This window comes from Monopterus albus, unplaced genomic scaffold, assembly GCF_001952655.1.
Source record: "Monopterus albus unplaced genomic scaffold, M_albus_1.0 scaffold103.1, whole genome shotgun sequence".
NCBI lineage: Eukaryota > Metazoa > Chordata > Actinopteri > Synbranchiformes > Synbranchidae > Monopterus > Monopterus albus.
The window spans coordinates 429,303-447,782 of NW_018127983.1; the positions used below are offsets into that span (position 1 = coordinate 429,303).

Here is an 18,480-nt window from a genome sequence, read left to right on the forward strand (position 1 = left end):
CGACATGTAGACTGCAGGCACCGAGATTTGAACCTCCAATCTACTGGTTGGGAGATGACTGCTCTACCCACTGAACCACAGTCACCCCCGAAGGTTCAGGGTTTGAGCCCTGGCTGACCCGACACCTTTTTGTGTGGAGTTTTCATGTTCTACCTGAGCCTGTGTGGGTTCTCTTGAGGTACTCCGGCTTCCTCCCACAGTCCAAAACTTAGGGTTGACAGGCAACTCTAAACTGCCTGTAGCAGCATGTGGTTGTCTGTCTCTAAGGTGTGCCCCGCCCCTCAAACAGTGCTCCAGCATCCCCATGAGCCTCTTCAGGATAACTGGACCAATTGGATTGAAAACCAACACCAATAAAAGAAAAACAGAGAGCCAGGACAGCAGCCTTTTCAGAGGGGGAGACGTGGGAATGAACATCCCACCACTATAGCACCAGGTCTGGATTGATCATGCCAGAAGATGGGGCACAGCCTCAACAGATGCAACACTGCTTTAAGCAACTACTTCATGTAGCAAACTGGCTGTGCTTACAATCCTTTGCACAAGCCACAATGCCTCAGCCAGCCACAGACATCAGCTATGTCACCCCACAACATCAGGTTCCAGGGCAAGGCAAGAAAAGAATGCTCACAGCAGCAACCACTCACCTAAATATAGCACGGAATGGCACCGCCCAGTAATTAGTGCACAGGTAAACCAGCAGCTCAGAGCCAGGGAGAAAACCTACTCTGCTGCACATTCTTGTTTCTTCACTTTTTGTCTCTTTTGTTAAACATACACACACATGAGCATTGCACACATGGCAACAAACCCACAGCAAAGATAAGATGTGTTCACATTAACAATCATTATAACAATAATCACATATAATCACTGCATAGATGAAGCTGACTGGGACTGCATTATTTAAAATCGGAGGCAGGAAAGAAAAGATGGAACTGCAACTTAAGGAAAAAGACTTTGCCCTTTAACGGTGTTATAATTACAACTAAATGTCTGGGTCAAGGTTAGCCCATGAAATCCCCCACAGTTTCACAGCATGTGACATTGTGCATTAAGCTGTGCTAAATTAGGCGTGATCACATCTCAGCTACACAAAAACAGCTTTCAGATGACTCACTGCAGGAAACAGACAAAAGCCTATTGATTCCAGAGAGAGTCGAAACACTGAGAGTATCTGCACAGCACTGAACACACCTTTCTCTCATCTGGAAACATTCCATTAACAAAGAAAAAATTCAGCTGTGCTTAAAATGCTTCAGATCTGTCAGTACACAAGTTAATGTTGGCACCCCAGGACATTAGTGCCTTTCTGATAATCAGTTATTAAACACTGCATTTAAAGGACAAACTGGTGCAACTGTTTCCTAGTCCTACAAAGACATTAAGGCAAAATGATTTCTTTGCTGTTCGTCATGCAGATATTTTTCTTATGTGCTGCACATGTATAGAGCTATTTATAAACATTACTAATATATTAATGGGTAATTAGTTAATGAACAGCTTAGTTAATGCATTATAAAAGACAACTTACATGTTATTCACTGGCAGGGATAAATTATGTAAAGCTGGGTTCCTGAAGCAATAGCACGGAGGTGATCCTTATGGCTGCAAATAAAAAATGTCCAAATATAGTTGATATCATAGAGATTTTTCTTGATACAAATACATATGCATACAGTAACCCAGGGGAAACATTTAGGAGAACTGGGTATATTTGTAGAATCTGAATACCGTTCACTAAAGTCTCAGAGATGAGAACTCTTACATCACCAAAGCTCCATATTTCTAAACTGAAAAGTAAAAAAACATTATAGAAATATGTGAAACTCTACATAAAATCTAATAAAACTGCTTGTTTGTGATCAGCATCAGTCATTTTCAGGCATCTGATTGCTTACAGAAGACACAAAAACAGGTACTTAGCAAAAACTGACAAATTCAAGGCAGGTCAACATGAAGCCCTCAAAATATGCGATTAATGAGACAAATATTAGGAATAAAAGGAATGGATGAAAAAATTTTAATTAGTTGTCAGAAGTAGCTGATAAAATACCAAGGACAATCTTTTAAATGTATTTAAATTTAGAGAACAGTGTGAGGCCCAACACAGTCGCTCTTTCAGCTCTTTCTTCTACCATTTGGGTTCAAGCTGTTCACTGTAATATCTGACCAGCTTCAAATGCAGGACGTACCACATCAGGTCACACATTTAGTTGATGGATTGAAAAGCAACTGCAGAGGAAGTAGTTCACCTGAGCCCTGCTGCCAGCTTCTCCATTGCTGCTTTGCGCTCTTCTGCTTTCTGCTGCAAACGACGCAAGACATCCCTCAGCTCCTGAAGATGGTCCAGTGTGTCCACAAGCTCACTTTTCAGCGTTTTCATCTGACTCTCTAGCATCTGTGTGTGATGGAGGGAGTGTCTCCTGTGCCGTATGCTGGAGCGCAACCTTTCCTCCAGGTCCTCCACTGCAATACCAAGTAACCAGAAAATACAGTCACTAAGCACACTGACCAAAAAAGGGCTTCTATTATTCACAGCCATTTAAAAGATTGAAGGTTTTGTTTGTGATACAGACCCATGTTCTCTTGGAGATCCATCCTCTCTGAACCAGACTCTGTCTTCTTGTCCAGCAGGTTCTTTGTGTGCTGCAGCATCTTCTCCATCTTGACTAGTTCCACTGCCTTAGTGTCACTATGTCGCCGAATTTTCAGAAACTCCTGCTCCCTCTGAGATAACTCACTGTGACAATTACTCATGTCAGTGCACCAGCCAGCAACTTCAGTGAACTGAAAACAGAAGGATTATGTCTCTAAACTGATGTCAACAACCAATATTTTTCAACTCTGAAGCACAGATTTCTCTTTCTGCTTCTCTAGCACATTAAAGACCGCTTTGTTTGTAAATGAACTGTGCTTCTGGTGATATCCAGCTTTTTATAGGCCACAACCCCAGCACATGTCTGGAAGACATTTGAAAACAGCCAGCTCTCAGTCCACATCATTACATTTGGTAAGTCATAAGACTGGCTTCATAAAACCCTCAAGCAAAACTGATCAGTTTTATGCTTACTAACCAGTGACAAAGTTCTTAGCAAGAGCAGAAGTTAGCTACTATAACCTGTCCCTTAAAGGGTTTAAAACAAATGAAAGAACTCTTTAATCACACAGTTGGACTGGTGTAAACATAATACTTCACCATCTAGGACAAAATCATTTGATGCCAAGGTCTGTGATATTAAAATTAATACATGTATTACTGATTACATATTGGGAAACAATAGCAATGGCAGTTTCAGAGCAGTGAGCTTGTAGCTCAGTCCATGTAATCCTGGTACAGAGTACACCACCAGTGGAAGTAGTCAATGTGTGTTAGTGTCCTACTCAAAAGGTAAATGAATTTACCATAAAGTAATCCATAAAATAAGTGCTTAAATTATTCATTAAGGAAGTCTTGAATTAAATAGGCAAGTAGCTTCTATTAGCTTACATGTGCTTGTATTGATCAGTGATTTCAGTTTTGCTCAGTGATGTAAACAAATTCACCAGACTCAGAAAACATTAATAGCTTAAGATTTCATTGTCATAAGGCTGTATTCTCACGAGGAGCTATTGCAAAGTGAATTTGCCTGAGGCGCAGTAACGTGTTTTTGCAGCCTGAGTGTGTCTGGTGTTTTGGAGACGGTCTGTGCACTGCAGTGCAAGGAGAAGCACTGTTGGGGGCGTTTCACTGGTAGTGGCTGTGTACTGTGATTATTGTATCAAGATTTACTGCACAATAATACAATGATATGTTCTCTACATGCTGCTCACTAGACTGTGCTGTCCCACGACTGATGAAAATAGCGCCCTTTGTCGTGATCCTTTATTGCTAGTACCCATGATGTTTCAGCTTTTTCCTCCAGCTCTTCCTCTGCCTTACGTACAGATGCATACATCTCTCTGGTATCACACAGAGCTAATCAGTAGCTACTGATGTCAGTGATTAGACATAAATGTAGGCTGATCTGTGATAGATCATGTTCTAATTTAACGAGTGATTCATGTTGAAGGTCATGGTCTAGGGTTTCCACTTCCTGTGCTATTGTTATGTTGCTATTGTAGATGTTCCTGCGAGAAGGTCACCCACCTCCTGGGCTTTTTGCGACTTCTTTTCTCCCATCGTGCAGATGTTTTCTGATGCTCTCACTTTCTCCACACACACAGCTGAACCTCCTTTCCCCTGTGCCTACGCATCGGGCTTCTGTAGATGTCCTGTTGCATACTTCAGACGTTGGATTTTATGATGGGGACGCAGATAAGGTTTTCTTCTGCTGACTCTTCCATGAAGGCCTTGTCTGTGCAAGCATCGCTGCACAGTGGAACGGTGCACCACCACTCCTGAGTCTGCTAAATCTTCCTGCAGGTTTTTTGCAGTCAAATGGGGGTTTTGATTTGTCTTTCTGACCAGCATACGAGCAGTTCTGTCCGAGAGTTTTCTTGGTCTTCCAGATCTCATCTTGACCTCCACAGTTCCCCTGATCTGCCATCTCTTAATTACATTTCTTACTGTGGAAACTGCAAGCTGACAACGCTTTGCTATCTTCTTGTAGCCTTCTCCTGCATTGTGGGCGTCAATAACTTTCATTTTCAGGGTCTTACACAGCTGCTTAGAGGAACCCATGGTTGCTGGGTGTCCACAAGTGTGTGCACAAGGTTTGAAGAGTCAAAGTATTTGTACAGCTTTGAAATTGGCATTTACCAATGACAGCTGTTGCTGTGCATCAGATCTAACGAGCTGATTAAGGTCTGATACCTTGTGAGAGACTTTGAGACTCTGGAACTCTTAGGGTGCCCAAACTTTTGCACCATGCCATAATAATGTTTTTATTTTTTATTTTTGTTCAATTTATGGCATAAGAAGTAACTATGCATCACTGTTTGCAGAAAATATTGTGCATTTTTTCCATTTCCAAGAGAAACTGTGTTAACATCTGTTCAAATAAAAAATCACCAAAATCTGTTATTTATCAAGGGGTGCCTAAACTTTTGCATAAGACTGTAGTCTATTTCATCAATACAACTGATTAGCCAGTCATATTTTTGAGTCATATTTTAATTTATTTAAACAAGAAAACTATGTCATTTAAAAAAGCTTATTAGATAATATTGCCATAAGTGATATTAGATCTATTTCAGAAAAAACAGTGACCTATAAAAGGCTGCTATGTTAGTACATACATTTGACAAACCTATCTACAATGAAGGGATTGTTTTCCAATAACGCTAACATGCTAGTGTTAGTGTTTTGCTAATCATGTCAAATACTGTTACCTAAATCCTTCCTCAGAAGCTGTATAGGCTCATCATGAAAACATTAGTCATCACATTTACATAACACACATTCAAAGCAACACACACCATCTGTTATATACAGTACAGCATGTTTCTAGAGATGCTGTGCCATAAACAAATTTGTTTTTACATATGTGGTGCATAAGATATTTTGAGGGAATTCTCAACTTATAAACTGTAAAATCTAAATCAGACCAGAGACCAGAGAATGACCGAAACTACCTGCGAGGAATGACACTAGCTTTTTTAGTAGGGCAGCTTGAATGTTTAGTAAGCCCGTTATGTTAGACAGTGGATGGTGGTTTAAGTGGCACATTTCAGGTTTTCATATATGGTTTTTATATCCATATATTCATATAGTGTAAGAATAGAACAAAAAAAATTGTTCACAGGAAGCGGTCTATGCTACAATAATCAGTGAACTGATCATTTAAAGGATAAGGCTGGTCATATTCTGTATTTTTATCACTGTTAACAAATCTCATGAAAAAGAGACAAAACTAACAACGTGTTAGCCTGTCCAGTGTCAGACCAATATGAGGTTTTCCCACAGGAGAGAGGTGTTCATGTCCAGTAGGTGATTATGTGTTGTTTAATCAGTGAACATTTTAATTTCAAACTACAATCTTTTTCTTAACCTAACCCTGTAGTTTAGTGCTTAAACCCAACCAAGCATGTCTCGTCAAGTACCCTTGGCATCTGTATGAGACTTTATAGCTTTATGGAACAAGATACAGTATATCAAAATAAACAGTCTGGAAGTAGAATAAATTCATTGTTGATGTTGTTTCATTGGTTTCTTGACAACACCAAAATGGAATATCATCAGATCTATCAGTTAAAAGCCTGCTGTACCTCTTTGCTCTACACTGGAACTCTCAGTCAGAACCTGATCCAGCTAAATAGGCAGGAATCACTAAATCCCCAAAAAACAGTTGCCACAAAAAATGTAATTAAATTCAAATTAAAAACATTATTGAGGTGTTCTCTCTTGTATCCTTTTAGCTCCTGAGATTCTTCACAAAACCATTCTAGCACCATCTGAATATTCCTCTCTTCAGCATCCAAGTAACTTCAGGAAGTTGGCTGTAATACAGCCCTCTCACCACAAGGGGGAAACATAACAACAGTTATTTCTTAGTTGCAGGCCCACTCTGTCTCAAAAGAGCAGTGTTGTTAAAACCCTCTTCTGTGAATTGCTTTCACATTTATAATTCAAATTATAATTTAACAGTTCAGACATCAAATACTGCCAACACCTTGTGACTGTCTTTATAATCTCTGCTAAACAAATGCACCAGGTACAAACAGCAGATTTTAACTGTTCCAAAATCAAGGAAGGTGGTTCAGGCATCTAATCAGGATGCTTCCAGGAAGCCTCACTTTGGAAGTTTTCTGGCCATGTCCAACTGGTAGGATTCCCCGGGGCAGACCCAGAACACACTGGAGAAATTACACATCTCATCAGGCCTGGGAACGCTTTGGAATCCTGCCAGAGGAGCTGGAAAATGTTGCTGGGGAGAGGGTTGCCTGGACTACCTTGCTGAATCTGCTGCCACCGTGACCCGACCTCGGATAAGCGGAAAAAAATGGATAGATGGATGGAGGGCACGACAGACACTTCCGGTTATTTGTTACCCAGGTTTCTTTGGCTTTGATGATCTCTTTAATGATCAAGGTAACAAGGTAATGAGCATGTGTGGGCCGTAAGACTGAACAAGGATCATAGTTGTTCATGAACAGCAAATTGAATTTGAGTATAAAGAGTTTAAATCTATGCAGATGTTTTCCAGTGTTAATTAATAAGAAAGTTTATGTGAAAATAGCCTTCATGATATTAGACATTATGTATAATTGTTTGTATTTGTCTTAATGAGGCACTGAGGAGAAGTGCGATATATCACATTTCTCTGTCATATTTTCTGTGTATTCCAGTGGTGCCACTGCCTTTGCCTCTGCATCACCAAGGTTGTTGTTTGTCTGTTCTTATATGGAAATAGATCTTTTGTATCTGCCCACTCAAAGTGCTTCAAGGTAATCAGCCTTACATAATCTCAGGAAAAACCTTATCTGAATCCAGTTTCTGTCCCCTAGGCTCCTGTAACGTTCCTCCAAAACTCTGATTCTTGGAAAATCCAATATTCCAAGCCTTGCTGCCAGTTTTGTTTTTTCTCACATTATCCCTATAAATATTTTTTGCAGTGCTGCCACAACCCTGTTGCACTGCAGTAATTCTTTATATTGCTACAATTAAATCTGTTGTATCTAATTGTACAGTATATTCAGATATTTTACTCTGTTGTGTCTTCAGGCAGTACAGCAAAGGATTTTCATAAAGTACAACCACACAACACTGGATTGTTCTCCATTCTGATGGATGATATTACGTGCACTGCACATGCTAATGTTGTATAACTGAGAGTGCCTGTTACTACTGGTTGGTGCATTCCCATGAGATGCAGTTTTACAGTCTTGTGTATCTTCAATTATATGATAGCACCAAGAGGTCTGCATCACACTGAGACCCAACCAAATATAATGAGGTAAGAATTTTAGAAATGTTGCAGACTTCCAGAATTGTAACTGCAGACAAAATAACTTTTGATATTTATGCTTGTGTCATATTGTTAGTTATGCACACATATATCATCTGAACACATAAAGAAGACAGTGCTCCTGATATTTATGCTTGTGTCATATTGTTATGCACACATATATGATCTGAACACATAAAGACACCTGTTCCCTCTGCTCCCCTACTGTTAAGAAAATAGTTAATACACTGTACACCCTATAAAATGTAACTCAAAACAAGGGTGAGGTGATTCCTGATCCCAGTGATGCTAACTGCTTCCTGTCCTCCACCCTCCTCATCAGCTGACACAAGCCTCCCAATATGAGCTGTGAGGCATCTCAAGAGATGTCCCTCATCCTCCAGTGAGACTGCCACTTCCCTTTTGTGTTGTTTTTTTCTTTTCAGCCAATAAGGCTTCACAAACCTCACCTGAAGCTAGCTGATTTCTGGGAACTGAAGTTTAAATTTGCTTTAGAATGTAAAAACACTAAATATAAAGTTAACCTTCAGTCTGTGCACTACACTACTTATCACTGTTGAATGGATGTACTTCCTCACAGAGGTTCCCCTCATGTTGAATCACTTGTTTTATGTTGTTGTTTTTTTTACCCCACTTGATAAATGTAATAACTTGGCTTAACTGTGGTCAAGCTGAATAAGATCTGATACTCCTGCTTTCAGCCATTTCACTCTGCTTCAAGCGGTGGTTCAGTCCCCACCAGCTCCTGAGAAAATTATCCAGCTGTTAAACAGCTAAATGCCCACAATGTTCACCAGCTAGTCGTTAGTTTTGTCTGTTTTTCGTGCTGGACAGATAGTGTACAGTGAGCCAGAGGTGTTTTGCTGGAGAGATGTTTCTGCTGCAGCTGGAAACAAGACTAGTACACTCAGTGAGAGTGAACCACAGCAGCCAAGCCAGTGGGCCGTAAAACCAAAACCAAAAGCCGAAAGATGGTAAAACACTCGAAAGAGCTGAGGGGAACTGTACTGTCAGATGACAGTTCTCTGTGGATTCAGCACTAACAATCCACCCCTCCCACACTACACAGTCACTTGACATAAATTATAGATTATTGCAGCTTTAAAAATTCCATGCTCTGGGCTTATGAAAGGAATAAGACTTAACAATTGGGTTTAATAAAGATTTGAATGTGTGACAATGATGTGACATGATGAAGTATCACAAATCACATGTAAATGCATATTATTCATTTGACATGTTAAAATAAGAAGATGGATTTCGGACATCTCGGAAATGAACCTCTTATTTTATAGTTAGCCCAAAGAATAGAGCAGAAAATCAAATTGTCTGAAAACATCTGACCATATAGGGAGGTCTGATTTTATTTGATGATAATATGCCCAAGTGTGGTATTCATTCATTTGCATAATTAGTACTATAATTGGTAGTTTCTACAATGAAAAACTTCACAACAAATTCATTAAAAAGTTTTTTTTAATACAGGCTATTGTTACAAAAAAACAAAGGAAGACACATACAAGTGAAAATGAAAAGATGAAGTGAAGAGGTTAACCAAGAACACGCATCCTCTCTCCGTAATTGGTCCAAACGCCCCGAGAAGTTATCATGGCCAATATGAGCCTGACTTCGCTGCAGTCGCCGGACGCAGTTCAGTCGGATGCCTCGCAGCATCAGGACGCACATCGACGGTGCTGCCGCCACAATTACTTATGTTTTACATTTGGAAATTTCAGGTTCGTCCAGTAGGCGTTGCCTGATAGCCTACGAATTGCACGCCGAATTTATTCCTTCAGCGGGTGTTATGAGATGTTCTGCATTTGCCATGGCAAGAGGTCTGTTTCCATGGGGGCTCCTGAGAAAGCCTCTGCACATCCAGGTAAGCTTCTGGGAGATCCCTCTTCACTCCGCTCTAAAGTCAAATTAGGAATCGACCCTGGCTATATCTATATAAAACCTGCCTTGATGCAGTCGGACCTTGAGAGTATTCAGCCTATGAAGCACCGATGTGGCTATTTTTTTAGCCAGTAGCTGCTGTTTTTCTTTTGAGCTGAACGCTTTGTATATGGATTGGTGGTAATTTGTAGGTATTACTGTATAGGTTTCTCACTGTGAATCATAAAGTCACTTGATGCTCGACGGCTCGACAGGAATCCACCGTCCTCCTGATCCCCGTTGCTGTAGCAACCACTTCTATGATGCATCCAGCTGGTACATTCATACATTTAAACGGGGCTGTTTCTGAGGCTGTAAAAGTTTATTACCACCTTATATTACACCAGTCAGACGGTGTCTATGTGACTTTCTTGTTTTCGTCAAGCAGGTTACCAGAGTAAGAAATGCTGCTCCACCACCACTCAGTTAAAATCATCTTACATTTTCGTGTGATGCTGCCCTGATCATCCTCAGATGGGGAGCAGCTGAAAAACATTATGCAACAGTTTGAGCTGAGTGAAATTAGATGCAGCCCACTGTGGTTTTCTTCATAAGTAAAATTAAACTCTGCTGGGGAAGCCGGTGGCGGTCTCTGAAACCCAAATTTAGGACAAAGTCACTGCATTTCTTAGTTGACTGAAGTGATTAAAAAAAACTCGTTGCACATCTAAAACCCAGCTACAACCATTTGCTGTGCTAATTTCGGTCCACCGTGGTGTCATCTCAGCTGGTGCCGCTTGTGTCTCTGCATGTTAGACACAAGGCCTGTCAAGTGCAGTGAACAGAGGGAGAGACAGCCTGTGTCCGGGGACAGCCACCAGCATCGCTCAGCTTTCTAGGCCACCTCATCCTTCCGGTGACAACTTTAAGAAGTGCCATTAAGTCGTTCTCAGAGAAGCTATGCAACTGATGAGTCCTGTAAGCTGGGGATCTGGGTTTGTTTCATATACAGATTCAGTTTTATTTTAATCTTTATTTTTAATACAGATAAAACAACCAAACACAAGCATGTTTGACAAAGCACAAATTGTCATTTTTGTTTCCTTCCTTTGTCTTCATATGATACTGCAGGGATGCTTCAAACACACAGTTTAGAAGTTATGACAATGGCAAGCAAACTGTATATTCTCTGTATGAGCGTCTTTAAAAAATCATTCCTGGTCATAAATCATTTGCACCAACCCACTAGCTGTTGATATCTTGTAAGCCCTGGATGGATTCTGCATATTAATGCATCAAAAACACTAGCACACCCCGACACAGAGCTGCAGCTGTGTGTGAAGTAACAAAAACATGGTCAACATTCAGTTCAGTACTGTAAACATATCATATTACCCATAACCTGCACCTCAAATCAACGGTCTCTTTGCACACCCACAGCTCAGACATGTTGGTTGAGATATGGGAGGGGGGTTCTCCTGACAGGAAGCTGCAGCCCTAGCAGAAATAGCTTGTGTCTGCATTTATTTGTATATGTATATATAGAAGCCATGTTCTTGGTGTTAGACTGTTAGAGCATCAACAGACAGAACAGCTGCTCAAGTAATGTCGCAGCACTGAGTCAGTGTGGAAATGCATACTTTCTGTGGAGAGGGTGGATGTGGTGGTAGTGGCATGTGGGTGGGTGTGTGTGGTGGGGGGTTGCATGCTGTCTGGACTGTGATGAGTCAGATCTGTGGCAGACAGTGTGGCAACCTTTTTCCTTCAGAGAGTCTGTGACAAGTGGAGAGGCACGCTGGGCCGCTGCTGTAGCAGAATTCTCGCAGGTGGTCCTTCCTTTCAGCATTTATCAGGATCCTGTGCTGAATGTACGACTGTTTTTATATTTGTCAGTGATATCAAACTCTTTATGACTACCTCCTGTTACCCTTCCAGACCCCTCCATCTTTTGTTTCTGTTTTGTCGGCTCCGCGAGGCAGCCCATTAACTGGCAACCTCTGAGGGATAGCTTTATAATCATACATAATGGATGAATGGTGTGCCAGTTGCAAAACTAAGTGTCAGAACAGTAATGTGCTGCTCCTGATCAGCTTTAATCTCCTCTCTGCCTCAGCAGCTGAACATCAGGTGGCTCTCTCTAACTGCACAGCATGCACCCAGTTCTTTGTGTCATTCCATGGAGCTTTCAGGTTTTGACGAGGTTTTTCATAGCAGTGCTGTGTGTGTGTGTGTGTGTGTGTGTGTGTAGAGGCAGGAGTTCAACCAGATCATGACTGACAGTTTCTTTCCACCCACCTCAGCATATGGCCACAGTTCCCAGTCAGTCTCTAATTAATAGCTGTCACAGCAGCCACAATCAATATTACCTCATTAGCCATGTTTGTGTATCTCTCTCCCCTCACAAAGGGTCAATACATAATCCCAGAGATACAAATGCATCGGCCAGAGTTGAAATGAAAGCCGCAAACTATTGATTAGAAAAAAAGCCAAACCATACATTTGTTTCTCAGTGGAGTGTTATTTCCATAATGCTTCTGCTGTTGATGCATTTCACCTATGGAAAATTGATGGAAGGTACATACAGCATTTGTGTGTTCACCGCTGTTAATTTTGCTGTGGGTCTCTAAGTTCAGATTTGTAAGTAAACCAATCAATAGATAAAGCAGCACAATGTGTGTTCATATCCAAACAGCATACAGTGGGGTGAATATCTTCTCATTGATAATTGGATTAGTTCTTATATCAGCTAGGTGGGAGTACGATGATATTTATGTACAAGCTGCTGGTGGAATATACACATCTGTTGACTGAACTTGTTTTATTAACCGCACAATCAGTGCTCGGAAAGTACTTTTATAAATACAGAGAAAACTATAACACGTAATGGCTATTCGTAGGCTTTCTAATTAGATGTAGACAGATCCCGGTTCTCAATTCGAATAGCTACATGCTACAAAGATGCTAGTCCTCTTGACAAACACAGAAAAACCTCAGTTCTATGGGGCATTTTAACATCTTTCAGCTCATTGTTTTGGTTTCATAAATCACAGCTTTACACAGTATACTGCATATACCCCACCTACACCTGACATTAAAACTGTAATCTGTGTTTAGATCCATTAGCTGAATAAAACATGTTAATGACAAGTGTAATTGCATGTAGACTGCACTGGAATCAGAATATGATTGGATCAGTCAGCCCACACAGCATGGCTGCATTTACAAAATAAAATAAAATCCACCCAGCAAGTGGAAAGTAGCGCTGCAGCAAAAGCAGTAGCAATAGCCAAACACCAGCAAATCTTCGCTTGCTAAAAATGAAATGAAGAAATGAACGACGTCTGTTTATGGCATTTCCACAGTCTAGACTAAGATGAGAATAAAGGCCTCTGTTTGGAGAGAAATTAGATTAGAGAGTGTCACACAGTATAAAGGCTGTCTGAAAGCCTGGGTTCTGTATTATCGCAGAAAATGGATAGAAAATCCATTTAGAGAAAGAAATACAAATGACAAATGCGAGTGTAATTTCCTTTTCAATAGCAAAACTAAAATCCAATATTTGCCTTTTTCATGCTCAGTGTTTAAACCATCAAACTTCTGGGTCCAAAAGATCCCACAGAAAGATGGAGCACAGAGTGAAAGGAAAGAGAAGGCAGAGGGATGTAAACATACTCGTACCATAAAGATAAATGGAACTGGAAGGGACAGAGGGTCAAGGATGAGGGACTTGTCACTGTCGAGCAATGAGCCCAAGAATTATACCTGGACAGGAAAAAAACAACTGCACTATTTTGATCACTACTGTTCTCCAGTCAGAGGAATGCCATTATGGATCCAAGAAGACTATATTTATCAGCTGGGCAATTAGAAAGAAAATTAAAGGACTAGGTAATGAGTCTGGAGTCGCACTAAATGTTCCACTGCTGCCCAGCCAGAACACAAACAGTATTTACTGTTAATTAGTAGAGCACCTCTTTAGAATCAATTAGATTAATGATGTACTCTGTGACACAGCTCAGTTTGGAAGTAATTTATGTTCCACTTACAGGCCTGTTCCCTTTCTAATATGCTATATGATAACCCTGCTACACTGACCTTGCTGCTTTACCAGCTGGTTTCCTTATTACCTGTCTTAAGCTCCGCCCCTTTATGCCTAAATCACCTAGCAGAGAGACAGCTGACTTGGCTCCAAATCCCCTACAGCCAACCTGCATGTGCATCATGAAAGGAGTGACTTGTAGTGACGAACCCACCGAGAATTATCAACGGACACCGCAGGCCCCTACAGCTCTGTGTTGTGTTTCAGCGTCTTTTAGCTCATTGTTTACTGATGCAGTCTCACTGGTTTCCATAGATAGCAAGCAGCTGTTTTCAGAGAACAAGCTCTGATAAAACTGACTGCCCATCACAAAAGGGCCCACAAGATGAACAAAGAGCATTTACTTGCTTAAGACGTAGATATTTCTCTCAAGACCTAGTGCAGGCCAAAAACAGAGCTAAAACAAGTAGGACTGTTGAAAGGTGAAAGTGTGCCAGTTGTCTTTTCGCTGGGAACACGACTGGATTAAACCATCTTAGTATTATCTAGATATACCTAAATACCTAGCCCTGAGTGGCTGTCAGCGTTTACAGGTTCTTCTGCTGCCCCCAAGGGGCCAAAAATAGAATTATATATGGCTGCATTTATCATTTATCTAGCACTTTAATCCAAATCGCTTAATAATTTGCCTCTTGTTTACATACACAAATACAGATGTTGTGTTTCCACCATTTCAGGGGACGTTACAGTGACTTAATTCACTTCCTGGAGACTTACCCTAACCTTAAAAGTAGCCAATTCTTGCCTAACACCTAACCCTCATCCTGCAGCCTCCACATTAGATTGTGATTTGGAAGATAAACTTGTCTACATTCATCAGTTCAACCACCAGGCAGCTACAGTAGTAGAGTCAGGTACAACATGGTGTGCAGAGACAACTCAAGTTTTTCTCAATGGAATATATGCTTAAAGTACAGAGTGAAAAAAGCAACCCAGCAAAATAATACTGCATTTCCACTAGGGTGGGAGACTTTCTTATGATCTGACGAAGGATTCATTGTTGCAGCTCTAGAAATCCATGCAGTGCAGCCTTGAGTGTCCATTAGCACAACAATTTTACTACTTTAGTTTTACTTGTACTGTTAAGTGTGAAGAACAGCCATGCATTGTGCATTTTTACTCTGACTTAACATTGCTTCTAAAAATATTCAGGTAAATGCCATTTTCACAATAAGGGCACACTGTGTGCTCTTAACATGAAAGGAAGGGCTGACAACCCTCAGGCAACAAAGCTCATCCTCTTATTTACCTCTGAGTGAAATCAAATCCATCAGGCTGGCCTCGGATCACTCTGTCAACACAAACATCCACAACTAAATAAAATGTTTCCAACAGGCCAGATTCTCCTACCTACACATGAAATACCTGTTCTTCTCCTGGCTGGCAGTGTTCGTGGGCAGCTGGATCGTGTATGTGCAGTACTCCTCCTACACAGAGCTGTGTCGTGGGCACGACTGCAAAAACTCAATAGTGAGTGTTTCCTATAAAGTATGCATCTACTGATCTCCAAAGTGTACGTTCTTAGTACTACTGGTGGTTATATTCCCTGTTCCTTTTGTGCTGTTACCATTTGTTTCCCCATTATATGTTTCAGTGTGACAAGTATAAGAAAGGAGTCATTGATGGCTCTGCCTGCAGCAGCCTGTGTGACAAGGACACACTTTACCTGGGAAAGTGCTTCACTGCCAAGCCCAACAGCCAGGTCAGACCTCTTCTGTAAATCAAACATTGTCTCTCTAGTACACTTGTTATTAACTGAGCTGCAGCCCAGGCCTACCTTGTTCGTTTTAGGTTTACTCAGGGAGCTGGGGAGACCTGGAGGGGGTTATTAAGTGCCAGATGGAGGTGGCTCCTCATTATGATTTGGGAAATGAGATAGAGCCCAGAAAGGAAGCTGCAGCTTTTGACAAGCCCACCAAGGGGACCTCAGTGGAAAAGTTCAGAGAGATGATCCTCAACCACCTGAAGGTCAGGAAGCCCTCATTAAAACACCGGAGTCCAGCACTAGATCTGAAACTAGTTTGGTTTAAAACTTTTCATTGTATTTCCAGGCTAAAGTGGGAGACCAGGCCAACCTTGCAGACCTAGCAGCCCAAGTACTGTCTATAGCTGATGCCAATAAGGATGGTCACATATCACTGCCCGAGGCTCGCTCCACGTGGGCTCTGCTACAGCTCAATGAATTCCTCTTATCACTAGTCCTACAAGACAAAGAGCACATGCCCAAGTTACTGGGCTTCTGTGGAGACCTGTATGTGACAGAGAAGGTGTCAAATTCTCCTCTATACGGGATAAGACTACCCTGGATCATCGAGGTGTGGATTCCGGCCGGCCTGCAGCGCAGCATGGACCAGTGGTTCACCCCCTCCTGGCCACACAAGGCCAAGATCTCAATCGGCCTACTGGAACTCGTCGAGGACATTTTCCACGGCACATTCGGCAGCTTCCTCATGTGCGATGTGAGCGCCACCACTTTCGGCTACAACGACCGCCATGACCTGAAGGTGATGGACGCACGGTACATTGTTCCTGAAGCCATCTTCCAAGAGGGAATAAGGCAGCAGCGCTGCGACGTGGACGAGGACTGTCTCTACGGCACTGACTGCCTCACTTCCTGTGACCTCACCAAGCACCGCTGCACACCTGAGGTGACCAGGCCAAACTTAGCCAAAGCCTGTGATGCACTTAAGCACTACATTCTGAGGGGAGCACCATCGGATGTGAGCGAGGAGCTGGAGAAGCAGCTGTATGCCTGCATTGCACTGAAAGGTTCTGCAGAACAGATGGAAATCGAACACTCACTAATTCTGAACAATCTTAAGACTTTACTGTGGAAGAAAATCTCTCACACAAAAGACTCCTAAATAGTGAGACCCCTCAAGATCTTCAATAAAATGGACAATCAATTTCACTGTGGAAACAAATCCCCTTTGTATTTAACTGCTCTGACATTTGATCCTGAAGCAGCTGTCAAGGAGCGTCACCATCATATAAACTTCAAGGTTCGGGAGCAAAACAAAAAGTGCAATTTTTTTTTTGAAGCAATGGTGCAATAAATGCAACAAGAATGATATATACCACAACAGTGAGTGCTTGCTTAAGCTTTTGCAGTGCACCAAGTTTAGGCAGTTTGTGCACATCAACTTCTCATAACAAAAGGCTCTGTTAACACACGGAGTCAAAGGAAACGACAACCTGCAAGTACAAAGTATGTCAATTTGCAGAAATCAAGTCGTTCAATAAGGTGGTTGAGGAGGCCACTGTCACTAAAGGGATATATTAAGTGTAACATGACAAAGTACGCAGGAGGTTGGACTCTTTTTCAATAGATTTATTAGAACAAAATCCTGCATTAGGAACCGAGCAGACTGACGCCTCAATCTGCAGCCTCCTGTTCCTGAGCCCGAAGGAAGCTGGCCTTCTTCTGAGCGATGCGGTCTTTCCTCTGGGCCAGAGAGAGCTTGGAACGGTTCCACCTGGGTCACAGAGACGTGCACAATTAGCCTTTGCCATCAGAACCGCTGTGTTAAACTGGTATGAAAAAAACACCCGTCTTCAGGCCTGACCTGTGTACTACAGCCTTATACACTGATCAGCCACAACATTCTGACCACTGACAGGTGACATGAATAACACTGACCATCTGTTACGGTGCAATCTGTCAGTGTGGGGGGGTTTATTTTGTCTAAATTATCTCTAACTTGTCCTCAGCCCCTGACAGTAGAACAATGGAAGCAAAAAGATTCAAAGAAGATGCACAGTGAAATGCAGAGTGGCATACCAGCCAGCCACCACACTGACCTCTGTGTACACAGTATTAGACAGGTGGTCGTAATGTTATGGCTGATCTGTGTATATGAAGTCGCCATATTCGCTCTGAGACGGTCACACCTCACTGACTGGGTGAATATAACCAGCACCCTTAAATGTTTTAGTTTCTCACCTCTTCTTCTTGACTTCTTTGGGAGGCTTCTTTTCATGGACTGGGTTCTCACGAATGGCAGCATGGGCTTTTTTGTACATCTCCTCAATCTGACAGAAAGAACCAGACAAACTCATGTTTAAACATTTACTTCGCATCCAACTTCTCAGTACAATTCATAAAAAAGTGGAAATGACCAACACCGTTTACACAATATTAAAATGTTTCTGCACAGATTACACAAGTATGACTTGACTGCAGTAGATTTCAATATTTAAGCTCCAATAATGACAGAAGAAAAAAAAAAAAAGTCTTAAACTACTCATCAAGATTCAGCACAGTTTTTAATGCTTTCTCAGTCCTGAGTCCTTTTCCTCCCATCACCACATCTGTCTAAACTCTAGAGAATGTTTAAGCCACGCTCCTTCCACTGTTAACAGCTGGTGTAGCTTAAGCTTGATTTACAGTTCTGCGTCAAATCTATGCAGAGCCTATGTGAGTGGCCTACACCGCTGTGAGAATTTATACGTGTGTGCTGGTTTGTGTATCGTCCTGCAGTTACGCCACCACAACACTAACTGGAGGTGGTGTGTTCTTTGCCACTTACAAACAATGCTGGAGTTAAAACCAACAAATGTTGAACAGCAGTTACTTTTATTGAAACTACCGCAACACAGATAATAGAGAAGACGATC

The 18,480-nt window shown here is 41.6% G+C and overlaps 2 protein-coding genes across 3 annotated transcripts in view; one reads left to right on the top strand and one right to left on the bottom strand.

The window, feature by feature from the left end:
- Nucleotides 1-9,493: 9,493 nt before the first annotated feature.
- On the top strand, nt 9,494-17,126 carry dipk1ab (divergent protein kinase domain 1Ab). Of its 2 annotated transcripts, none has more exons than XM_020610039.1 (5): nt 9,494-9,768; nt 15,199-15,333; nt 15,458-15,565; nt 15,655-15,831; nt 15,915-17,126. In XM_020610039.1, exons 1-5 carry the CDS (start codon nt 9,550-9,552, stop codon nt 16,725-16,727), a joined length of 1,452 nt encoding a protein of 483 aa, XP_020465695.1. In that variant the 5' UTR covers nt 9,494-9,549; the 3' UTR covers nt 16,728-17,126. The 2 variants fall into 2 exon arrangements, with proteins under 2 accessions (XP_020465695.1, XP_020465696.1); XM_020610040.1 differs by having other exon boundaries at nt 15,251-15,333.
- Nucleotides 17,127-17,178: 52 nt separating this feature from the next.
- The window catches only part of rpl5b (ribosomal protein L5b), a 6,248-nt gene continuing 4,946 nt past the window's right edge, over nt 17,179-18,480 (bottom strand). Inside the window, exons 7-8 of the mRNA XM_020610041.1 lie at nt 17,807-17,895; nt 17,179-17,339 (exon numbers count right to left, since the gene is read on the bottom strand). Coding sequence (XP_020465697.1) covers nt 17,240-17,339; nt 17,807-17,895 — 189 coding nt within the window. The 3' untranslated portion in view covers nt 17,179-17,239. The remainder of the gene's footprint in view (nt 17,340-17,806; nt 17,896-18,480) is intronic.